This window comes from Hipposideros armiger, unplaced genomic scaffold (genome assembly GCF_001890085.2).
Source record: "Hipposideros armiger isolate ML-2016 unplaced genomic scaffold, ASM189008v1 scaffold_23, whole genome shotgun sequence".
Classification (NCBI taxonomy): domain Eukaryota; kingdom Metazoa; phylum Chordata; class Mammalia; order Chiroptera; family Hipposideridae; genus Hipposideros; species Hipposideros armiger.
The window spans coordinates 5,733,177-5,751,250 of NW_017731373.1; the positions used below are offsets into that span (position 1 = coordinate 5,733,177).

An 18,074-nucleotide genomic window follows, 5' to 3' on the forward strand; every position below is an offset into this window, starting at 1 on the left:
GGAGTCACTAATATTGAAGTCCGAAAAGATGGGTCACCTGGCCCGTAGCACCACATATAAGAAAACAGGAAACAAGTCATCCATGGACCACAAGAAGTCTTCCTGAAGTGATGCCAGCACACTCTGAGAGATTTCTTCAAAAGTCTGCTGGATGACTTTAAGTTTGTCTGATGGGGTAAATGTTGTGCTGTTGAAAAAAAAAGACAAAAAGCCCGAATTTTCTTTCTTTTTTTATTTTTTTTTTATTTTTTATTTTATTGGGGAACAGTGTTTTTTTCCAGGACCCTTCAGCTGCAAATTAAGTAGCTGTTTCAATCTAGCTGTGGAGGGCACAACTCAGTGGCCCATGTGGGGATCAAATCAGCAACCTCGTTGTTATGAGCACCGCGCTCTAACTATCTGAGCTAGCTGGCCGCCCCAGCCTATAATTTTCCTAATAAAGCCATTTGATATTAATGTTTTGACAGTATACCCTTCTGGGGCACATGTGCCTTAAGTTGGATACATCAGGCATAATGAGTCGCTGGAAGGAATGACCTCTGTAATCCTATGGTTCTGTGAGAAAGGAAATCTCCAACTACCTATGGTTCACCTGGAAGAATTCACTAAGTCACACAGCATCTCCTTTTGCCCAAGTGGATCTTATTTCCCTAATACATGCTCTTCTCAGAGTAAGAAGTTTGGTTAATTTCCATTTGGCCAAAGATGTGATTATGTAAGTAAGTTTCTGGGTAGGCTCTCCACCACTTTTGAAAATGTAAGGGCCTTGTAGAGAAAAAGGTAAGCCAAATGTCTCAAAAAAACCTTTCTGATCTCCAGGTTTGACACCATCTAGGAGTAGAGGGGTCCCTTACAGCTTAAGTAAAAACAAAGTCTCATTAATATCTTAATAGATCAACCACTACTTTGATTAACGTGATTAACGTGATTTGTGTTCCACAAATCAGAGATTACCTGATCTGCTGTAGACATTCTACAGCTGAGGCAAAACAAGCATCTTTTGTGGTTGGTAAAACCTGCAAGGAGAGAATTTATGAAGATCAAAGAGAAACATTATCTTTTGCAATAACAATAAACATAAAGGATACAGGTGGCAGGGTGCAGATCTTTGGTGAATAACTCATACTTGGGTACTATTCTACCAAAGTAAGATGGAAATTTCTTGCTATCTTGAATTACCCACACCAAAGAAAAGCATAAGTGCTGAGGAAACTAAAATCTACTATACCTTTTTACTCTCTCCAAGGATTGACAAGGTCACGGGCCAAAATTTCCTACAATGCAATTCATACTTTGTTAATACAAGTTGTCACTTAAGGTAGATTAATCCCCATAAAAATAGTTGATGGCTATATTGGCTTCCCTATCCCCATTTAAAATAACTGTTCCATAGATAGGTTAAGTTTTAAGAAACATTCCAGAAGCAATTTAAGAGTTTCTATCATGTCCCTAAGGGATTTGTCATTTTATACTCCAATAATCCTACACATTATGGATATTACCAAACATTGGCCAAAACCTTTCCTTCACTCAGTTTTATCTCATTTTTACTATTATTCCATTGATAAAATTTACTTTCCAATTAAGGCTCATTCACTTTTTTTGATAGCACATATAATTATTGGGTGTTGAGGTGGTCAGCTTCATCACAGAGCTAGAAAGAAATCATAATAACTTAGTATTCCCCTGGAATAACAAGAAACAATGCAACAAAAAGAGCACTTCTAAAACTTGTAAATTAGAAATGATAGATGAGATGGAGGGAAGACAAGAAGGGAAGAATGCCAAAGACTGAATACAAATAACTTTTCCTGAAAATGTGAATATATGTACTTTGCTTTAAAAAACTGCAAAGAATCAGGCAAGATAACTCAAATTTTATATATATATATATATATATATATATACACACACACACACACGAATAAAAAACACATTCCAAAGAACAGTCGGGTTCATACTCATCTCCAAAAATTCCCAGAGATAATTATTAAATATCAATATTTTGCAAAATAAGACATATCTAAAAATAAATGAATAAACTGCAAACCCTATACATAATTAGATACCAGAGTACAAATTCCTGATAATGCTGTTTGCATTTTAAATTAAAACCACTTGATTCTACTCCTAACTACTGTACTTACCTCTGTACCCCAAGGAAGCCCAGAAGAGCAATATCAGGCTGCTTATTTAGTCGCAGAACGCATTCCCAGTAAATGTCTTCCTCACGATCATTATCCAGGGCATAGAGCATAAACAGTGGTGGGTAGAGCCGAGGTAGCAGCACAGGGAGCAGTAACCCAGAGCTTGTTACCACATAACTATGAGATATTGGAATGAGAGGGAGAAGCATTAATATTAAAATTGAATACACAATCAAAATTGAAAATAAAGATGGGAAATTTTGAATAAAGAAGCAGTTATATTACTCTACTTGTACATATGGAGTTCACATGAGGAGCTTACCGATGGCCCCCAAGTTTGGTCCAAGGCCAAATGTGAGTTCTAAATTAACTCAAAATCTAACTGAAACCTACTTGGTTTCTATTTTGAGACTGATTTCTCTGTGGTTATTCCAGGTCAGCATGATGTTACTTTGCTCAGTTACCTTTGTGCCCAGTCATTTGTGGTTGCACTTTCATGGACTTGAGACCTAAAATGAACCTCAGAACTCACCTAGTCCAACCACATCTTTTTAGAAATAAGGAAACTGAGATCTAGAGAAAACAACTTTTCCGGGAGTCTTTGGATAGGATCATTTGGTCCCCACCCCACTTTCTTCACTATCTCCTCCCAATGCCATTTACCCTGGCTCTGGTGATTCGGATCTGGAATCTGACTTCCCAGTGCAAAAGGATTTTCTTTCCGTAGGCAGAGGAGCAGAGAGAGGAATGGTGCTGCCCTCTTCAGGAAGCTCAGGAAATAAAAACCTAAGGAGTAATAAAAAATATAATCACACAATTATACTTCCAGAGTGGCTAAAGGGTAAAAACACATTCCTATTATTTAATCTATTTAAGGATCTATGAAATCAAACTTTATATCAACTAAATATTTTAGTTCTCTGAGAGTCTTAATTGATGCTTCTTACAGAATAAAAGTAACAGTGTAGTTACTGAATAATACCTCTAAAAAATCTTCATGTGTGGTAGTTTTTTCTGTCCAGTCATTAAAAATGAAGATCTATATAACATATGTTTTTCTTACTGGCAAATCTCACTCGAGGTCAATTTTTATCAAGTCTTCAAGTAGAGATCATTATTCTCAGAGTATAAACAAATATCAGTGGAAACTACTTAAATGTCCAATATTAAGAAAAAAATGAAAACCCAATTAATGTAAACATTTTAAATGTTTATAAAAAAAGTCAAGTTGCTGAAAAAAGTTTCCAAATGATCAAGTTGCCAAGTTGTTGAGGAGTTTTTTCTAGGTTTTGAATTTGCCCTAGATTTTATCTCTAATCTCTTGTATGCATAAGGTAGGCTCTACCATAAACAAGTTTATTGTCCTCTTTATTACACACTTTAACCTTGACCCTTTCTCTTTAAAGGAAGACTGCAACCTTGCCCCTACCTCTGCCCCTATTTTATAGCAGGGAAAGCTAAGAAGGTCAGGAAACTTGTCTTCACTATATCCATCAGAACTGACACACTCCCAGCGCCAGTGGTCTTTTTAGTAGATCATACTGCCCCCTCAAAATCTGAAATATTTTCAAATGCATTTATCAATTTTGAGGCTACTAATATAAGGAAGTTTTTTTGAGACAAATTAATAAACTTTTGTATAATTATCTCAACATAAGATTTACTTGTTGGTTTAAATCCTGTAAAAGATCTTGAATTTCACCAATTCCAGATTTGCCTGCTGCCTGAAACTCTCTTTCTTAGGTGTTTAGTCGCTCGCTTTCCACCCCCTTCAGATAGTCTCTGCTCAGATATTATCTTATTAGTCAGGCCTCCTGGACCTTCTGTTTAAAACAGCAGCATCTTACCTCCAGCCCCATCCTTTCCCTCTGTCACATTTATTATTATCATCTGACAAACGATGTATTTTGTTTACTCTGTCCCCACTAGAAGGTAAGCTCCATGAGAGTACAGATTTTTACATTTTTATTTTTTATTTTTTGGATTTTGTTCACTGATAAATTCCTCCAGGACCCAGACTGGTGGTTAACACATAGATGCACTCAATAAATATTTGTTGAATAAATAAACAAACATGATGCTGTTTTCAAGGGACAGCACATAAATACTCAGGGACAAAATTTCGTATTAGACTTTATCTTCTCTGTGGTTAGGTTTTAGAGACATGATTTTGCCCAGAGATTAAATCCAAATCATACTATATTTCACACCAGAATTAGAATTAGAAAAACACATTTATTTTAGCCTTCTACTATACTTAATGAGTAAAAAAGACATAAAGGAAATAAGTAGCAATGGCTAAGGTTCATCTCTTTTTATATTTATAGCATAAACATAAGGTAAAAACATGTTTTCATTATTCAGTCAATTTAAGGATCTCTGGTATAAAACCATTTTCTTGATGAATAATTTCTGTGATGAAGGGCAACATTAATGGTTCTTCACAAAAATGTAATCTCTAGACTCAAGGTGATCTCCAGACCCAAGCATTAGTATAAACTAGTATCTCACAACTTACAGACTTGTAAGATCTCTTACCTCACCAGCTGGAAAATTCGCTTAAGGTAGGACTTAATCTCCTTCACAGCCTCCTGCAATAGCCGGCGGTTGGCTCCCACGCCCACATATGTCATTCTATACACAGCAACCAGTGTCTCCATGAGCCTGCCCAGGGGGTGCAGAGGGGTGTCACAGGCCTGAGACAGGAGGAGAATCAATGAAGGCAGTCAATGTGCAGTAACAGCAGAAACAATCAACCAATAGTAAACAATGTTCAGAACGTCAGGAGTCAACTTTTGGGCCAGGAAAATTCAAATACTCTAACTTTTCTGAAAGCGTTGAGTCTACCCAAATTATCCAGAGTAGGAGTTCATAATCTTAATCAAAAAATCCTTTTAACATCTTGGGAAAATAGCTTTAAATATACTAATATAGAATATCATTAAAAGAAAAGTTCTAACATACTTTAAACTTCACAAAAGTATATATAAACTATATATATATTGGAGAAAGCTAAATAATGACTGTTGATTATGCTCTGAAACAGTTGCTCTTCAGTCCCCTTGATTTCTCTTAGTAACTCCTTCCTGCACCCCATATCAGTGTACGTCATACCTTAAATTATAGCTGATTTTACAGGGTTTGAGAAGGAAGCAAAGAGAGCATAGCCAGGGGTGAGGGCAGCATGCTTTATTTATACAATCTCTAGTTTGCTACTGCTACTAACAAAAAGCTGTTTCAAATTCTGACTCTAGTTCTTAAGAACCCCCTTGAGCACTTTACAAAACTTAAAAAGTTCTATTGTCATCATAGGGCAATCTTCATGCAGAAATGTGCTTTTAGGAATCAGAGAATTAATAAAAGGAATACTTAGAAAGTAAAAACAGGGTCAGGGTAGCAATGAGCTGTAAGTAGATTTGAATGATATATTGTGGTAGTTGCATCATTAACTCACAAGACCAGTGTAATTTTGTCTCTAGTTTACCTTTATTAAATACTTCCTGATGTCGTCATATTTCTCCACTGAGAAGGCACCAACATGTTGAGGAATAAATTCCAAACTCTCTAGTGTCTGAGTCTGTGAACGACTTAATATCTCTGGACTATAAAAAGGGGAAAGAAAGCCTATTATGAATTTCACATCAAGATGACTGTAAAGTGCACACAGAACACTGTCATGAACTAAGGATGAAATGGAGCATCCAGCACAGTGTTTGGCCCAAATAAGCTCATAAATGGTAAATGATGCGTTATTATTATTTAACAGTCATGAAAAACAGCATTTAATGTTACTTTATACCAACTACAATAAACTATGAAGATTTTGGTCCAATGTAAACCATGATGTTGGGAAATACTATAATGTTAGCTTGAAGAGAAAACTGGTGATAGATTTGTCAGTGACAAGAGAAAAGTAAAATAAAGAGGATAGGGAGAGCCAAGGAAAAAGGAAACCAAATAAAAGGGCAAAGGAAGAAATGAAAATGAGCTCAAGAAGTAAGGAGCTAAGGAGGATGCCATGCACACACAACAGGTGGGGAGGTAAGCACACACTGGGTAAAGAGAAGCTTTGGATGAAGAAGTTACGACAAAACAATACTAGTAATCAGCAGAAATTTTTGGTAATGGCACTCAATCATTAGATTACAACCAATTAGAAATTAGAAACAGTGCACAATCATTATTTTACTATTTTAGATAAATAAGATAGTGACATGGTTTTATACAAAAGTTTATTCATTTTCACTCCTTGGAAACACCCAACAACAGTTAATCAAGATTAACTGGAGAGCTAGTCTCAATGTCTACACTGACGGGCTCTATCAGTGAAGGCTGACCATCTGCATCACACACAAGGGCAAGGCCACAGGTTTAATCAGTTCTGACAGTTTCCGTTTCTTCTACTGATAGAATATAAAGTAAAAATCATGAACTTCATGTATGAAACACTATAACCAATTCCCATTTCATGCAAATACAGGGGAAAAAGAAATAGAACATGACCTAAACTTCTTTCTACACTGTAGGAATTAGCAAGCTCTTTAAGTCCAAATGCTCAGCAATATTAGTGGAAGCTACTGGCAAGTTAAAGAATAAGGAAATATGAAGAAAGGCAGATGGAGAAAAGAAAAATGGAGAAGGGAGAAAATTTTTTAAAGTAGAAAATTAAAAAGTACATCTGTAATTTTTCTTTCAGCACTTCAAAACTGTTGTACCACTTCCTTTATAGGCCTCCAAAGGGCACTGATGACAAATATGCAGGCATTTAAACTGCTGATTCCCTATATGTTAGGCATCATTTTTATCTAGTTGTTTTCAAGGCTTTTTTCTTTCAATTTGAATATGATGTATTTGTACATGGATATCTTTGGTTTTTTCCAGGATGCAGTTTGCTCAGCTTCTTGAATCTGCAGGTTTATGTCTTTCATTAAACTTGGGAAGTTTTCAACCATTATTTCTTCAAATATTTTTTCAGCCTCTCAATTTTTCTTGTCTCCTTCTGGGATTTCGAGGACACAAATATTAGACTCTCAGGTCCTTAGAGTTCTGTTTATTTTTTTATATAAAAGTTCACTCAAGTGTTTTTTTTCTCTCCGTTGTTCAGTTTGGATAATTTCTATTAATCTGTTTTCAAGTTCGCGGACTCATCTGCTGTCATCTCTATTCCGCTATTGAGTTCACCCAGTGACTTTTTTTTTGAGGAGGGGGAGGTTATTCTATTTTTCAATTCTAAAATTTTGATTTGCTTCTTTATATCTTCTATTCTTTGCTGATACTTATCAAATTTAATGTTTGTTGCAAGGGTGTTTGCGATAGTTCATTTGAGCATTTTTATACTAGCTGCTGTAAAGTTCTTGTCAGATATTGCCAAAATCTATGTTAAGGTGTCACTGATATCTATTGATTGTCTCTCTCCAAATAAGTTGAGATTTTCATGGTGCTTTGATTGCCAAGTAATTTTGGTTTATATCCTGGACATTTTGAGTATTATGAGACTCTGGGTCCTATTTATACCTTAAGGAGAATGTTGACATGTATAATAAATATAGTAGGCTTGAAACTATTATCTTTAGAAGGACCTGCTTATAAAGTTGACCTTTGGCTGGTACCTAGGAACTAAGCTTCCTAAAAGTTCCCTATACTGACATGAAACATTCCCTAATTGATAAGGATATTTTGCTGTCCACAGACTATTTTCTTTCCTTCTGGGACTGTGGAATTTTGGTAGTTGCTAAGCACAGAGTGACAATGTGACCAGCCCCATTAAAAGCTTTGGGCACTGAATCTCTAAGGGGCTTCCCTGTGCAGAAACATTGTACAAGTGTGGCTGAATTTTACTCCTGGGGGGAAGAGTGTGCTCTGTGTGACCCCTCGCAGAAGGGAGAGAGCATGGGAAGCTTGCACATGGATTCCTCCCCACTCTGCCTCTGCCTTCTTCCCTTATGATAGGGCTGTGGACCCTTACTGTGTTGCTGTAATAACTCTTACCTATGAGTATGACTATCTATTGAGTCTTGTGAGTCCTTCTAGTGAATCACTGAATATGCAATCATCTTGGTAATCTCTGGAACAGCTGGTATTTTGTTTCAGCTCTGTATGGGCTGTGATTCCAATGTCAGTTCACTTCTCAAAGCCTTTGCAATCCTATTTGGATCTGTCTGTGAGTCTACCACTCAGTGGTCAGTCTGGGACCTGGGTGGAAGTCTCCCTATTAGCTCAGTTCTCAAAGTGTTTGATATGTTAATTAAGATCAAATCCACACATGCGCAACTCTGGGGTGAACGCAGGAGTTCATAAACAATTTTATAAGGTTGCTTTCCAGAGCTCCTCTCTATTTGTCACCTCACCAGCATTTTCTGGTTCCCCGTTAGGTCCTTTGGCCAGAAACTGCCCACTTCCATGAATGTGCCACATGTAGAGTCAAGTGGAGGGCAAACAGAGAGTGACCAAAAAAAGCAATGGGATTTGGCTATGACTCTTGGACCTGAGGATCCGCCAAAGAGGGAAGAAGGCTCCACCCCATCAAGAGTTTTAGCTCTTGCAAGCTTCCTGCTCATGGCTGCTCTAGCAGTGGCCATCACTGCCCCTGCCACAGGGGTGCCTAGAAGTTGGAGCATGAGAAAATGGACAAAAAGGACAAAAAGAAAACCCATGGTGTCTCCTCCACTCAATCTGAGCTTTCCCGCATCTTGAGCCAAAAACAGAGGGTTTTTTTCTGGATCTCTGTCTATCTACACCGCAGTGCTTACTTCCAGGTTTCAGGTTAAACTGAGTCAGGCTGAGAGATACTAAAGTTAAATAATCCAGAAAGCTCATGACTGGCTCAATGGCACTTTGAATTCAGGTGTTCTTCCCCAATACGCCACCTGATATTTACATTTCAGAGTTTTCAAATAGCTGCCCATGTATTCTGTGTGGATTTAAAAGTTGACTTCAGTAGAAGATAAAGGGAGAAGTGTTTTATACATCTTACCCAGAAACAGAAATACATCATTGACTTTTAAATTAAATTATATTTTTAAGTTAAATGTGGCAAGCCTTGAGTACATACTGTTTTTACATTGCATCTTCCTGCCATGCCCTTCCCGATGTTGGGCAGGCATTCACTCACCTGTCTCTGTGTTGGCGCCTATTGGTGGTCAGGGCCACAGCAATATTGTCCCATGCTTTGCAAACCTCCCCTTGGCCTGTGTTCTCACAACCCAGCTGATGCCAACATTCATCAAACACGGCTTTCCACTTCTCATCAGCCGGCACGGCCAGGTTTCCTAGCTTCCTGCTAATAAAGTCATGTCAAGGTTTTATTAACCATTTTTTCTGTGCAAAAATCCTAAAGAATAGAAACTAATAAATAACTTGGAGTACTTCTGTGACAAAGCTGCCTACATTGATAGTGGCTTTATTCTAAAAACATAACAAATATTTTAAAGCGATCATTTTTAGCTACTTAATGCTTACCAGACTCTAAAGTGTATAAATTGTTAAGTACAAAGCACATCAGAATTGACTCCTTTGCTTTCTACATTTTCACAGAATTGATTTTGTAAAATTGATTCCTACTAAAACAAGGACTTTCTGTGCATTGCACAACTTATAATGAGAATTGTGAAAACACATTATGTACTATGTTCTAAAAATACTCTAAGAATAGAGATGGTACATGAAATATATCAAGCTTTCTAAGAACAAAGAATCTGAGATGCTACCAAAATATAAAAACAAAGCTAAAGCTGTAATAAAGGAAAATATACATATAAAAAATTCTTAGAAGTACATAATAGACCAAGAGACTTAAGATTTTGCCTTTTCCCCATATGTGCAGAGTATACTATTCCACTTGGTATATAGATAGGCTTGATCTTTACTTTTCAAAATCAAGTTGTGCAGGGGTTCCATTTCAGAATGCTCTCTTTCAATCAACTTGGTTACTTGCACCATTAACAGTAAGATTAATAAAAGTCCCACACACAGAATTTTTATTTTAAATATCTTAGGCTATAGACTTAGCTATCTATAGCAGTGTCAGTTGATGATTCAAGGGGTTCCATTCTGTTAAAAAAAGACTTTAAAAACTTGTTCTGTATTTAAAATATTAACCAGATTTGATGAAAGGCAACTCAAAACATTCAATAATTAATCCAGAATTTACATTCATTACTCACAAGACTTTGGGTCTGTCTTTATCACTCTCATACAGACTAGGCTTGAAGTAGGTTCCAGTGATTTTTATCCCAGATCCCCATTCTCCACTAAAACAACCTTCAATGTAATCTCCATTTGGCATAGTCAGTGTTCCCTGGGTAGTTAGAGAAAATATAGAATTAGAGAAAGTATTTTAAATTTAAAAACTCAAGAGAAAAAAAAAAGCACTAAATGGTTAACATTTTGTTTTTAACTTACTCTCTACAAATCCCCAATTCTAAAAAAAAAAAAAATTGTGTGTATGTGCATGTGCAAAAAGAGTATAATAATCCTGGGTGAAAGAAAAAAAAAAGCACAGGAAGAATTGGTAAAATATTTTGAGCTGAATGAAATGAACACACAATTTATCCAAATGTATGGGATGCTGCTAACGTGAAGCTTACAGGAAAATTTTTAGCTGTAAATGCCTATATTAGAAAATAAAAGGGCCGGCCAAGTGGCGCATTGGTTAAGAGTTGGCTTGGGACGCCAGCTCTGAGCAACAGGGCCCCAGTTAGGATCCCACATAGAGGACCAGTGACGCTGAGCCCTCTACAGATAAGATGGTAAACAACAGCTCAACCTGGAGCTGGGCTGCCGTGAGTCGCCGGCGACCCCCTGTGGCAGTGGGTTGCAATGGGCTACCGTATGTAGCCAGCAGCCAGCGTGAGCGGCCAGCAGCCCCAGTGAGCAGCCGTCCAGAAGCCGGCGACTGATCTGCCTCGCCTGGGAAGAGCGCAATGATGTTGCCAACTTGGGCCAGTGAAGCAACGTCCTCCACAACTAGACTGAAGAACAAAACGACAGCAACTTGTCTGTTCCCCTTTCCCCAATTCCCCAGCGCTGTTCCCATCCCCCCAATTCCCCAATAAAAATCTTTAAAAAAAAAAAGAAAAAAAAAGACAATAAAAAGTTGGCGAAGATGTGGAGAAATCGGAATCCTCATACATTAATGATGGGAATATAAAATGATACAGCCACTTTGGAAAACAGTTGGGCAGTTTCCTAATATGTTAAACATCAGTTTATCACACAACCCAGCAATTGCACTCCTAGGCACCTACCCAAGAGAAATAAAAACATGTTCACATAATAAACTGTAATCAAATATTTAGATTATTATTCGTAATAGTTTAAAATTGGAAATACTTGAATGCCCATTAACTGGTGAAGGAAGAGATAAACGAAATGTGGTTTTGGAACACTCTTCAGCAATAAAAAGGAATGAAGTACTGCACATGCCACAGAATGGGAACACTTCAAAAATATTATGCTATGTGTAATAAGCCACACAGTAGAGACCATGTGTTATATAATTCCATTTATAGGAAAGGACATAAATAGATGAATCTGCTGAATGATAAAGTCCATTAGAGGTTCTCTGGGACTGGAGATGAAAACAAGGGGTGACTTCAAATGCGCAGGAGATGGTAATGGAAGTCTTTCTGGGTGATGGAAATGTTCCAAAATTGGATTGTGGTGTGGTTGTACCACTGTTTATTGACTAAAAATCACTAAAGTGTACACTTAAAATGGGTGAATGTGATGGTAAGTTAGCTTTTTTAAAAAGTTAAGAAAAAATTAAAGATTGCATTAGAGACAAAGAGTTAGTTTCCAACCTTTCCACTAAGAGTCCAGTCATCTGAAAATTCTCCCTCATAGATGGTATCATCTTCAGAAAGTAAAACCCCATTTCCCTAAGTGAAGAAACAAAACAAAAATCACAACACATAAAATGCAGGGTAACTTAAGAGTACATGCAGCCATAACCCCCCAAAGTCTCCTGTGATCTGAAAAGACAAGGCAGTACTAAGAAGGTAGAACATTTTTTTTAAAAGATGATTTCAAACGTTAAGGGCATGGGAGTTTTTTAAAAAAATCAACAGTAACTATATACAAATCTCCACTCACCATCATTTTATTTAGGTGAAAGTTGCCTTCATAGTATAATCCAAACTGGGTAACTACCACACCATTCCCTTGACATACATCATCTTGCCACATTCCCATATACTTTTCCCCCCTTTGTAGAAACAGAAAAGAAATGAAATGAAAAATCAATGATGATAAGGATGAGGTAGGGAAAAACAATTATCACATGGGAGATACCAAGCATCACCCCTGGGTGGTATCTGTTCCATTTTTCTAGTTTAAGTGGTTAACTACATCTCCTCAAAAATGAGACAGTGTGACAGCAAAAGGCATCTATCTTACTCAGAGAAGTGTTCTTTCAGGAATTTAATATTATGATCTACCTGACATAGATCTGCATATACTCTATGTATTTCCGTGATAACTTTAAAACATATAATTATGAAAAAAATGCCAATAATTCATCTCTAAATAATTTCATTCAAAATTTAATAGGTAGATTCAAACCTATGCAGAATTTTCTTACCCCAAAGTTTACTAACTTAAAAAAAAAATGGGGTTATCATACAAGAAGGCTCATTCTTCATCTACTCGAACTTAGAGAAATCTTACTAATCTCCACTAAAAGACAAAATAAGTACAAACTCCTTATTAAAAATAATCATGGAGTTTGGTAATATCAGCAAATTTTAAAAAATTCCATTATGAAAATAACATGAGGTAGAAAAAGAACACATATTAAATCCAAAAGCAAATCAGGTTAAACCAAATATGGAGGCAAACCTCCCCAAGGTTTGACTGAATTTAACTAAACTTGATTCCTGGGTTGCTGGCATGGCGATTAACAATTGTCTGACCTGATAGGAAGACCTAAGCAAAAAGGTATTTAGCAAAAAAATACCATTTAGCAAAAGATACCATTCTATGACCCCAGAGGGAATTTCTATAGGTCCCCCCTGACCTTTTACTCTTATTATCTACTGACTACATTAAAGGTTTTCCTTTGTATAATAGTTAAAGGTTTGGTAGCCTCTTTGAAACACTAAAAGCTTTTCTTTGTGAAGCTTTAAGGAAAATGGTACCCATGATAATTCTGAATGATCCTGATAGTGTAAAGAAGTAACCTACTGCTATGTTCACAAGTAAATGAATAAAATGATCTGACAACTGTCTTATTAAAATTTTTCTCAACACAGATTAATACACTCAGCCTTCATAAAATCATCACTATTTTTGGAGAAATATAGGAACCTTATCCTCTCAAACTAAACTTTGAGATTAGAAGCAGAATACTGTACCTCGTGATATCATCAAAGACACCATATCCTGCTTTCTTATCCATTACCCACTGGCCAATGAACATACTGGGAGAAGAGGAAGTCAATTTTCCGCTTCGTAGGAGACCATGACCATGACGCATGTTATCTTGAAAGCAGCCTTCAAACACTTCACCAGAGGCATAACTGTGGTTAAACAGAATGGATAAAGATCAAAAGCACATTGAATTCTGATGCTCATTTTTACAAAGTTTAGTAAATTCAAAATTACACTCATGTCTCACTGGTAGATATAATTATTTGTTTATATAATTATTTTCATCAATCAAAAATCTCATTTTTGAATGACTAAAGCTAGAAGTTAAATATGTCATAGGTGTTATTCTGTGTTAACATGGGGGAAGACGAGTGAAAATGAAATGAATGATCTTAAGGGAAAATGAAATGAGTGATCTCTGAAAGAATGATAGGTTTTTCATACTAGAGTCATATACTAAAAATAAGATAAATTTATAGGCAAGACATTTAGGAGATTCTCTGTGAAAGTTAGGGTTTATAAGGTTTGTACAGTTTTGTTAAGAACTAAATAATAACCTAATATTTTCATATTGTGATAGATGAGAGGTTGATAGTTAAAAGGAGGCTTTACAAGATTCAGTCATAAGAAGAGTAAATAAAATTTACTCCTTGAAGATTCTGGCTACACAAACATTTAAGTTTACATGATTGTTTGAAAAAGTAACACCAGTCCAACCACCTTTCCAATGTTATTACCTATAGATTCCCTGACCACACATTTTTCCTTCTTTCCAATGGCCCACATAATGGTCTTCTTTGTTCAATCCTTTGTTTGGGATTCTGTATTCTCCATACCTGCCAAGGAAAATAAAAAACACATCAGAAGATGCATTTATGACATGTTCACCCTTTGTATGTATACATTTGTAAACATTTAACAAGGAGAACAGAGATTGCCTATAGGACGAAAGGAGTACACAGATTGTTGGTTTAAGCTGTATCCATTACGTAAGCTATTCGGCAAGTCTTAGAGGAGGGGGACATCAACCCCACTATGCAGAGATTAGGTATTTTATCCCAAGTCCAATGAAAAACAGAAAACCTATGTCCTAAGCCTATCTCTGCCACTAATTAGTCATATCACTTTGGTAAGTCCCAGTACCCAGCTCCCTAATCTATTGGGTTGTCAGTAAAGTCATGACATATTTTTCTATGTTTTTCGTTGCAAAAATGCATCATGACTTTTCCGACAACCCAATAACATATTTGTAATTGAAGTTGAATTCACCCTCATGTTTTACACAATTTTCTTACCCATCTTCTAAGCCATTCCTGAACATTCCAGAATACATCTTTCCATCTGGCCACTTCAAAACCCCTCTGGAATGCATAAGCAAACAATAATACATGTCAATTAATGTTTCAGATAATCATTGCTTTCTCAGTAATTAGACTATCATCCTCACCCCAGGTGTAAAACTTAAACATATTCACCTGCCATGAGGCTTCCCTGAAAACCAGCGTCCATCATAGGTTGCATCCTTTAGGCGAGGATCCTTGTAGAAAGTGTATTTGGCACTGCGTGAAATGGGTGGTTCCTGCCTCTGAATACTGCCACTTCCATAAGGGGGAAGGTCAGACATCCCCCTCAAAGCCTGATCCACAGCTTGGCTTATAGCCCGTAGCCACTTAGTCTAGGAGCAAAAAGTATCGATAAGCTTAAGACAATAATAACACATCACGCACTGCTTTGAATCCTGCTAGCTTTCCTGGCGTGAATAATTTTCCTGTCTCCCGATGCTTTTCTTCTTATTATAATTAACACTGATTGGTTCTCAGAATTCACCGCTCTATGTTTAAAATTAGGACACATTAAAAATAAATAAATAAATAAAAACGGATAGTCTTGGTTCAGTGAAGATTTATCAGACATCATTATGGATCATTAGCCAAGCAAACAATTTTTATCTCTTCGTTACTACCATAAAAGACAAAAATATCTAGATCAAAGACTGAAAGAAAATACCATTAACAGACTAACCTTTTCCTGGGGTGTTGATGAAATCAGAGTGAACTGTTCTTCAGGTGTGGTTATCTTTAAGCCATTCCTAAAACGTTGACAGGGATAAATACACTTACATTATCAATTCTCAAATATGAAAAATAACTTGTTTATTTCAACAGGAGAAGTCAACTAAATGTAAATGTGGTCATGCCCTGGGTTTGGGTCCCCCAATGGAAGAAAAACCAGTTACCTAGCTCTGTGTTGAACCATGGGGATGTGAGCAATAGAGAAACCCTTCCAACCACTTCCGATCTGTCATGATCTTCACAACAGGCCATTTTACTCTCTATGTGCTGGGAAGGTGAGCCTGATTATGCGGAATGGGGAGGCCTCCTGAGCTTTTTTACTTGAATAAGGCAACAATCGGGGTAACAAAGGGAGAGAATTAGAATTAGGGTGGGGTGAGGGGGAGGGGCACACTTACACAGCACCAGCTTCTTCAGAAAGCGGCTCTGCCCACAGTGTGGCCAAAGGGAAAACATGGTGTGTGGAGAACTGAAACAAAGAACATGGAGACACACCTGAGGAAGCCCATGTGGGCTCTGGGGTCTCTGCTGCATAACCTCTTTCAAATGGCTATGTCCACATGAGTGCCACCATCTCAGCCAAACAGTCCCCACAACATAGCTAACCCCAGTGGGTCTCACCATCTCTGCTGCAAGGACCCTGTCACATGGCTGATACTCATTTTCAACATGAAAATGAAAAAGCTCCCTAAAATCTGGCCCATATCACAAATGCCAGCTAAACAATTCCCTTTTATTCAACAGTGTCAGTGAAATCACAGATTTTCACATAAACTGATGGTATAACTAATTAAATTTTAAGTATGGTATGCCTCTTCTAAGGTTAGAAATCCGGCCTACCTGGGCATGGACTAGGGCATCGTTAAAGAGAATGAACCAATTCACTGAAAACCTCCCAGCATGCTGCAGAGATAGGGCTCGGTTACTACTCTCACAAAGCAGTCGGCGCTCTGGCTTCCTTAAGGAATCCTGGAATTAAAAACAAATACAAGCGTTGCTAGTTGGGAGGGGGTGGGAATGAAGGAGAAGGGGAAGGGACGAGACAATACAGATTGGTAACTACAATATGGCCTCAGGGATAGAAAAGACAGTCTGGGGAATATAAATAATGTAAATATTTCTTAGGGGGCCAGATGGACTCATGTCTTGTGGGGGAGACCACTTCATAGTCGGTGTAGAGGCCTGACCACAGCACTGTATTTTTGAAGCTGATGTTGAATAATATTGTATGTCAACTATAATTATATATACATATAGTGACGGGATGTGGAGTAGAGTCAATGGAATTGTAATAGATAAGCATGATATCGGGGGTGGGAGAGCAGTAGATGGGGGAGGGGGGTTGTTGCTGTGTGAAGGATGAAAAGGGTAACTATTGCATTGTTCTGTACACCTGAAACTAACGATAAAAAAAAAATACAAAATTGAACAATCAAACTTATCTTAACATGCAAAGAGGAAATGAAAGCTATACAAACCACATTTAGGGAATTTGCTGGTCATAGCTTAGCTTGATGTTAAACCTAAATTCAGATGGAATTCATACATTTCATAAAATTAGCACTCAAAGAAGATTTCAAAGACAGGAACCAACAAAAGAAGGTGAGATACATGTTCAGAGAGGATTCCGAGAAGTGAGGGGAGGTTTTAATGTTTAGAGCATCCACTGCTGTGGTCCTTAGCGCACCCTTTACAAAACGGGTCATTAAAGCATTATTACTATAAACAAGTGAGGAACGGAGAAAGTGATGACAGTTGTTTTGGATATGCCTGCCGATTGCTGGGTTAATGACAATTGGCATGGTTTACCGTCATTTTTCCAGGAAAGGTCCTCCAGAAGCCCAGTGTGTATTCTGCTTCCTTCCTTTTCCTGCCGAGATGGAGAGCAAGAGACTCATAACAAGAACTGGAATCCTGCAGTTTCTGGTATTCTGGAGATGTCTGGAGGCCAATAATTAAGGGGAGGAAAAAGAATATAAAACAATTGTCCAGAATCTGTAGCCTCAGTGTGGTTTAGATACCTAGTATTAAATTTAGGGCGGAAATCCAGCCTAACAAATAGGGAACTGAGCAAAAAGATTGGTTCTAGAAAATTCTACTACATACAGGTACATATGAAATAGAGAAATAAGTTATCAGACTTAGAGACAATTATGTTAATGAAATAAGTCAGTTGGAGAAAGACAAATACCACATGATTTCACTTATATGTGGAATCTAAAACCTGAATGAACGAGGGAAGTGGGAAGAGGTGGTCTCCAAGATATGGAGGAGCAGCTGATGGCTGTTGGTTGGGAGCGGGTGGGGATGGGGGAGAAGGGGAGGGGATTGAACAGCATAAATACATAGCTGCAGTGTTGCCACAGGGACGTGGAAGGCAGTTCGAGGAATGTAATTGATGGTGTTGTGAATATTTTGTGGGATGTCAGGTGGTCACATGTCTTGCTAGGGAGACCGCATCATGGATGGGGTAGAGGCCTGATCACTG

At 37.5% G+C, this 18,074-nt stretch overlaps 1 protein-coding gene across 4 annotated transcripts in view; it reads right to left on the bottom strand.

The window, feature by feature from the left end:
* Positions 1-18,074, bottom strand: part of ALS2 (alsin Rho guanine nucleotide exchange factor ALS2) — a 72,173-nt gene that overhangs the window by 2,893 nt on the left and 51,206 nt on the right. For 3 of the 4 annotated variants that reach the window (XM_019635703.1, XM_019635706.1, XM_019635705.1), the window contains exons 14-32: positions 17,396-17,527; positions 16,427-16,555; positions 15,985-16,055; positions 15,537-15,603; positions 14,990-15,189; positions 14,810-14,875; positions 14,252-14,350; positions 13,499-13,663; positions 12,240-12,351; positions 11,948-12,025; positions 10,310-10,443; positions 9,259-9,426; positions 5,632-5,749; positions 4,686-4,843; positions 2,811-2,933; positions 2,148-2,324; positions 1,229-1,274; positions 955-1,016; positions 38-187 (exon numbers count right to left, since the gene is read on the bottom strand). In XM_019635703.1, the coding sequence (XP_019491248.1) occupies positions 38-187; positions 955-1,016; positions 1,229-1,274; positions 2,148-2,324; positions 2,811-2,933; positions 4,686-4,843; positions 5,632-5,749; positions 9,259-9,426; positions 10,310-10,443; positions 11,948-12,025; positions 12,240-12,351; positions 13,499-13,663; positions 14,252-14,350; positions 14,810-14,875; positions 14,990-15,189; positions 15,537-15,603; positions 15,985-16,055; positions 16,427-16,555; positions 17,396-17,527 (2,255 nt within the window). The remainder of the gene's footprint in view (positions 1-37; positions 188-954; positions 1,017-1,228; positions 1,275-2,147; positions 2,325-2,810; positions 2,934-4,685; positions 4,844-5,631; positions 5,750-9,258; positions 9,427-10,309; positions 10,444-11,947; positions 12,026-12,239; positions 12,352-13,498; positions 13,664-14,251; positions 14,351-14,809; positions 14,876-14,989; positions 15,190-15,536; positions 15,604-15,984; positions 16,056-16,426; positions 16,556-17,395; positions 17,528-18,074) is intronic. The other variant, XM_019635707.1, reaches the window with a different exon arrangement.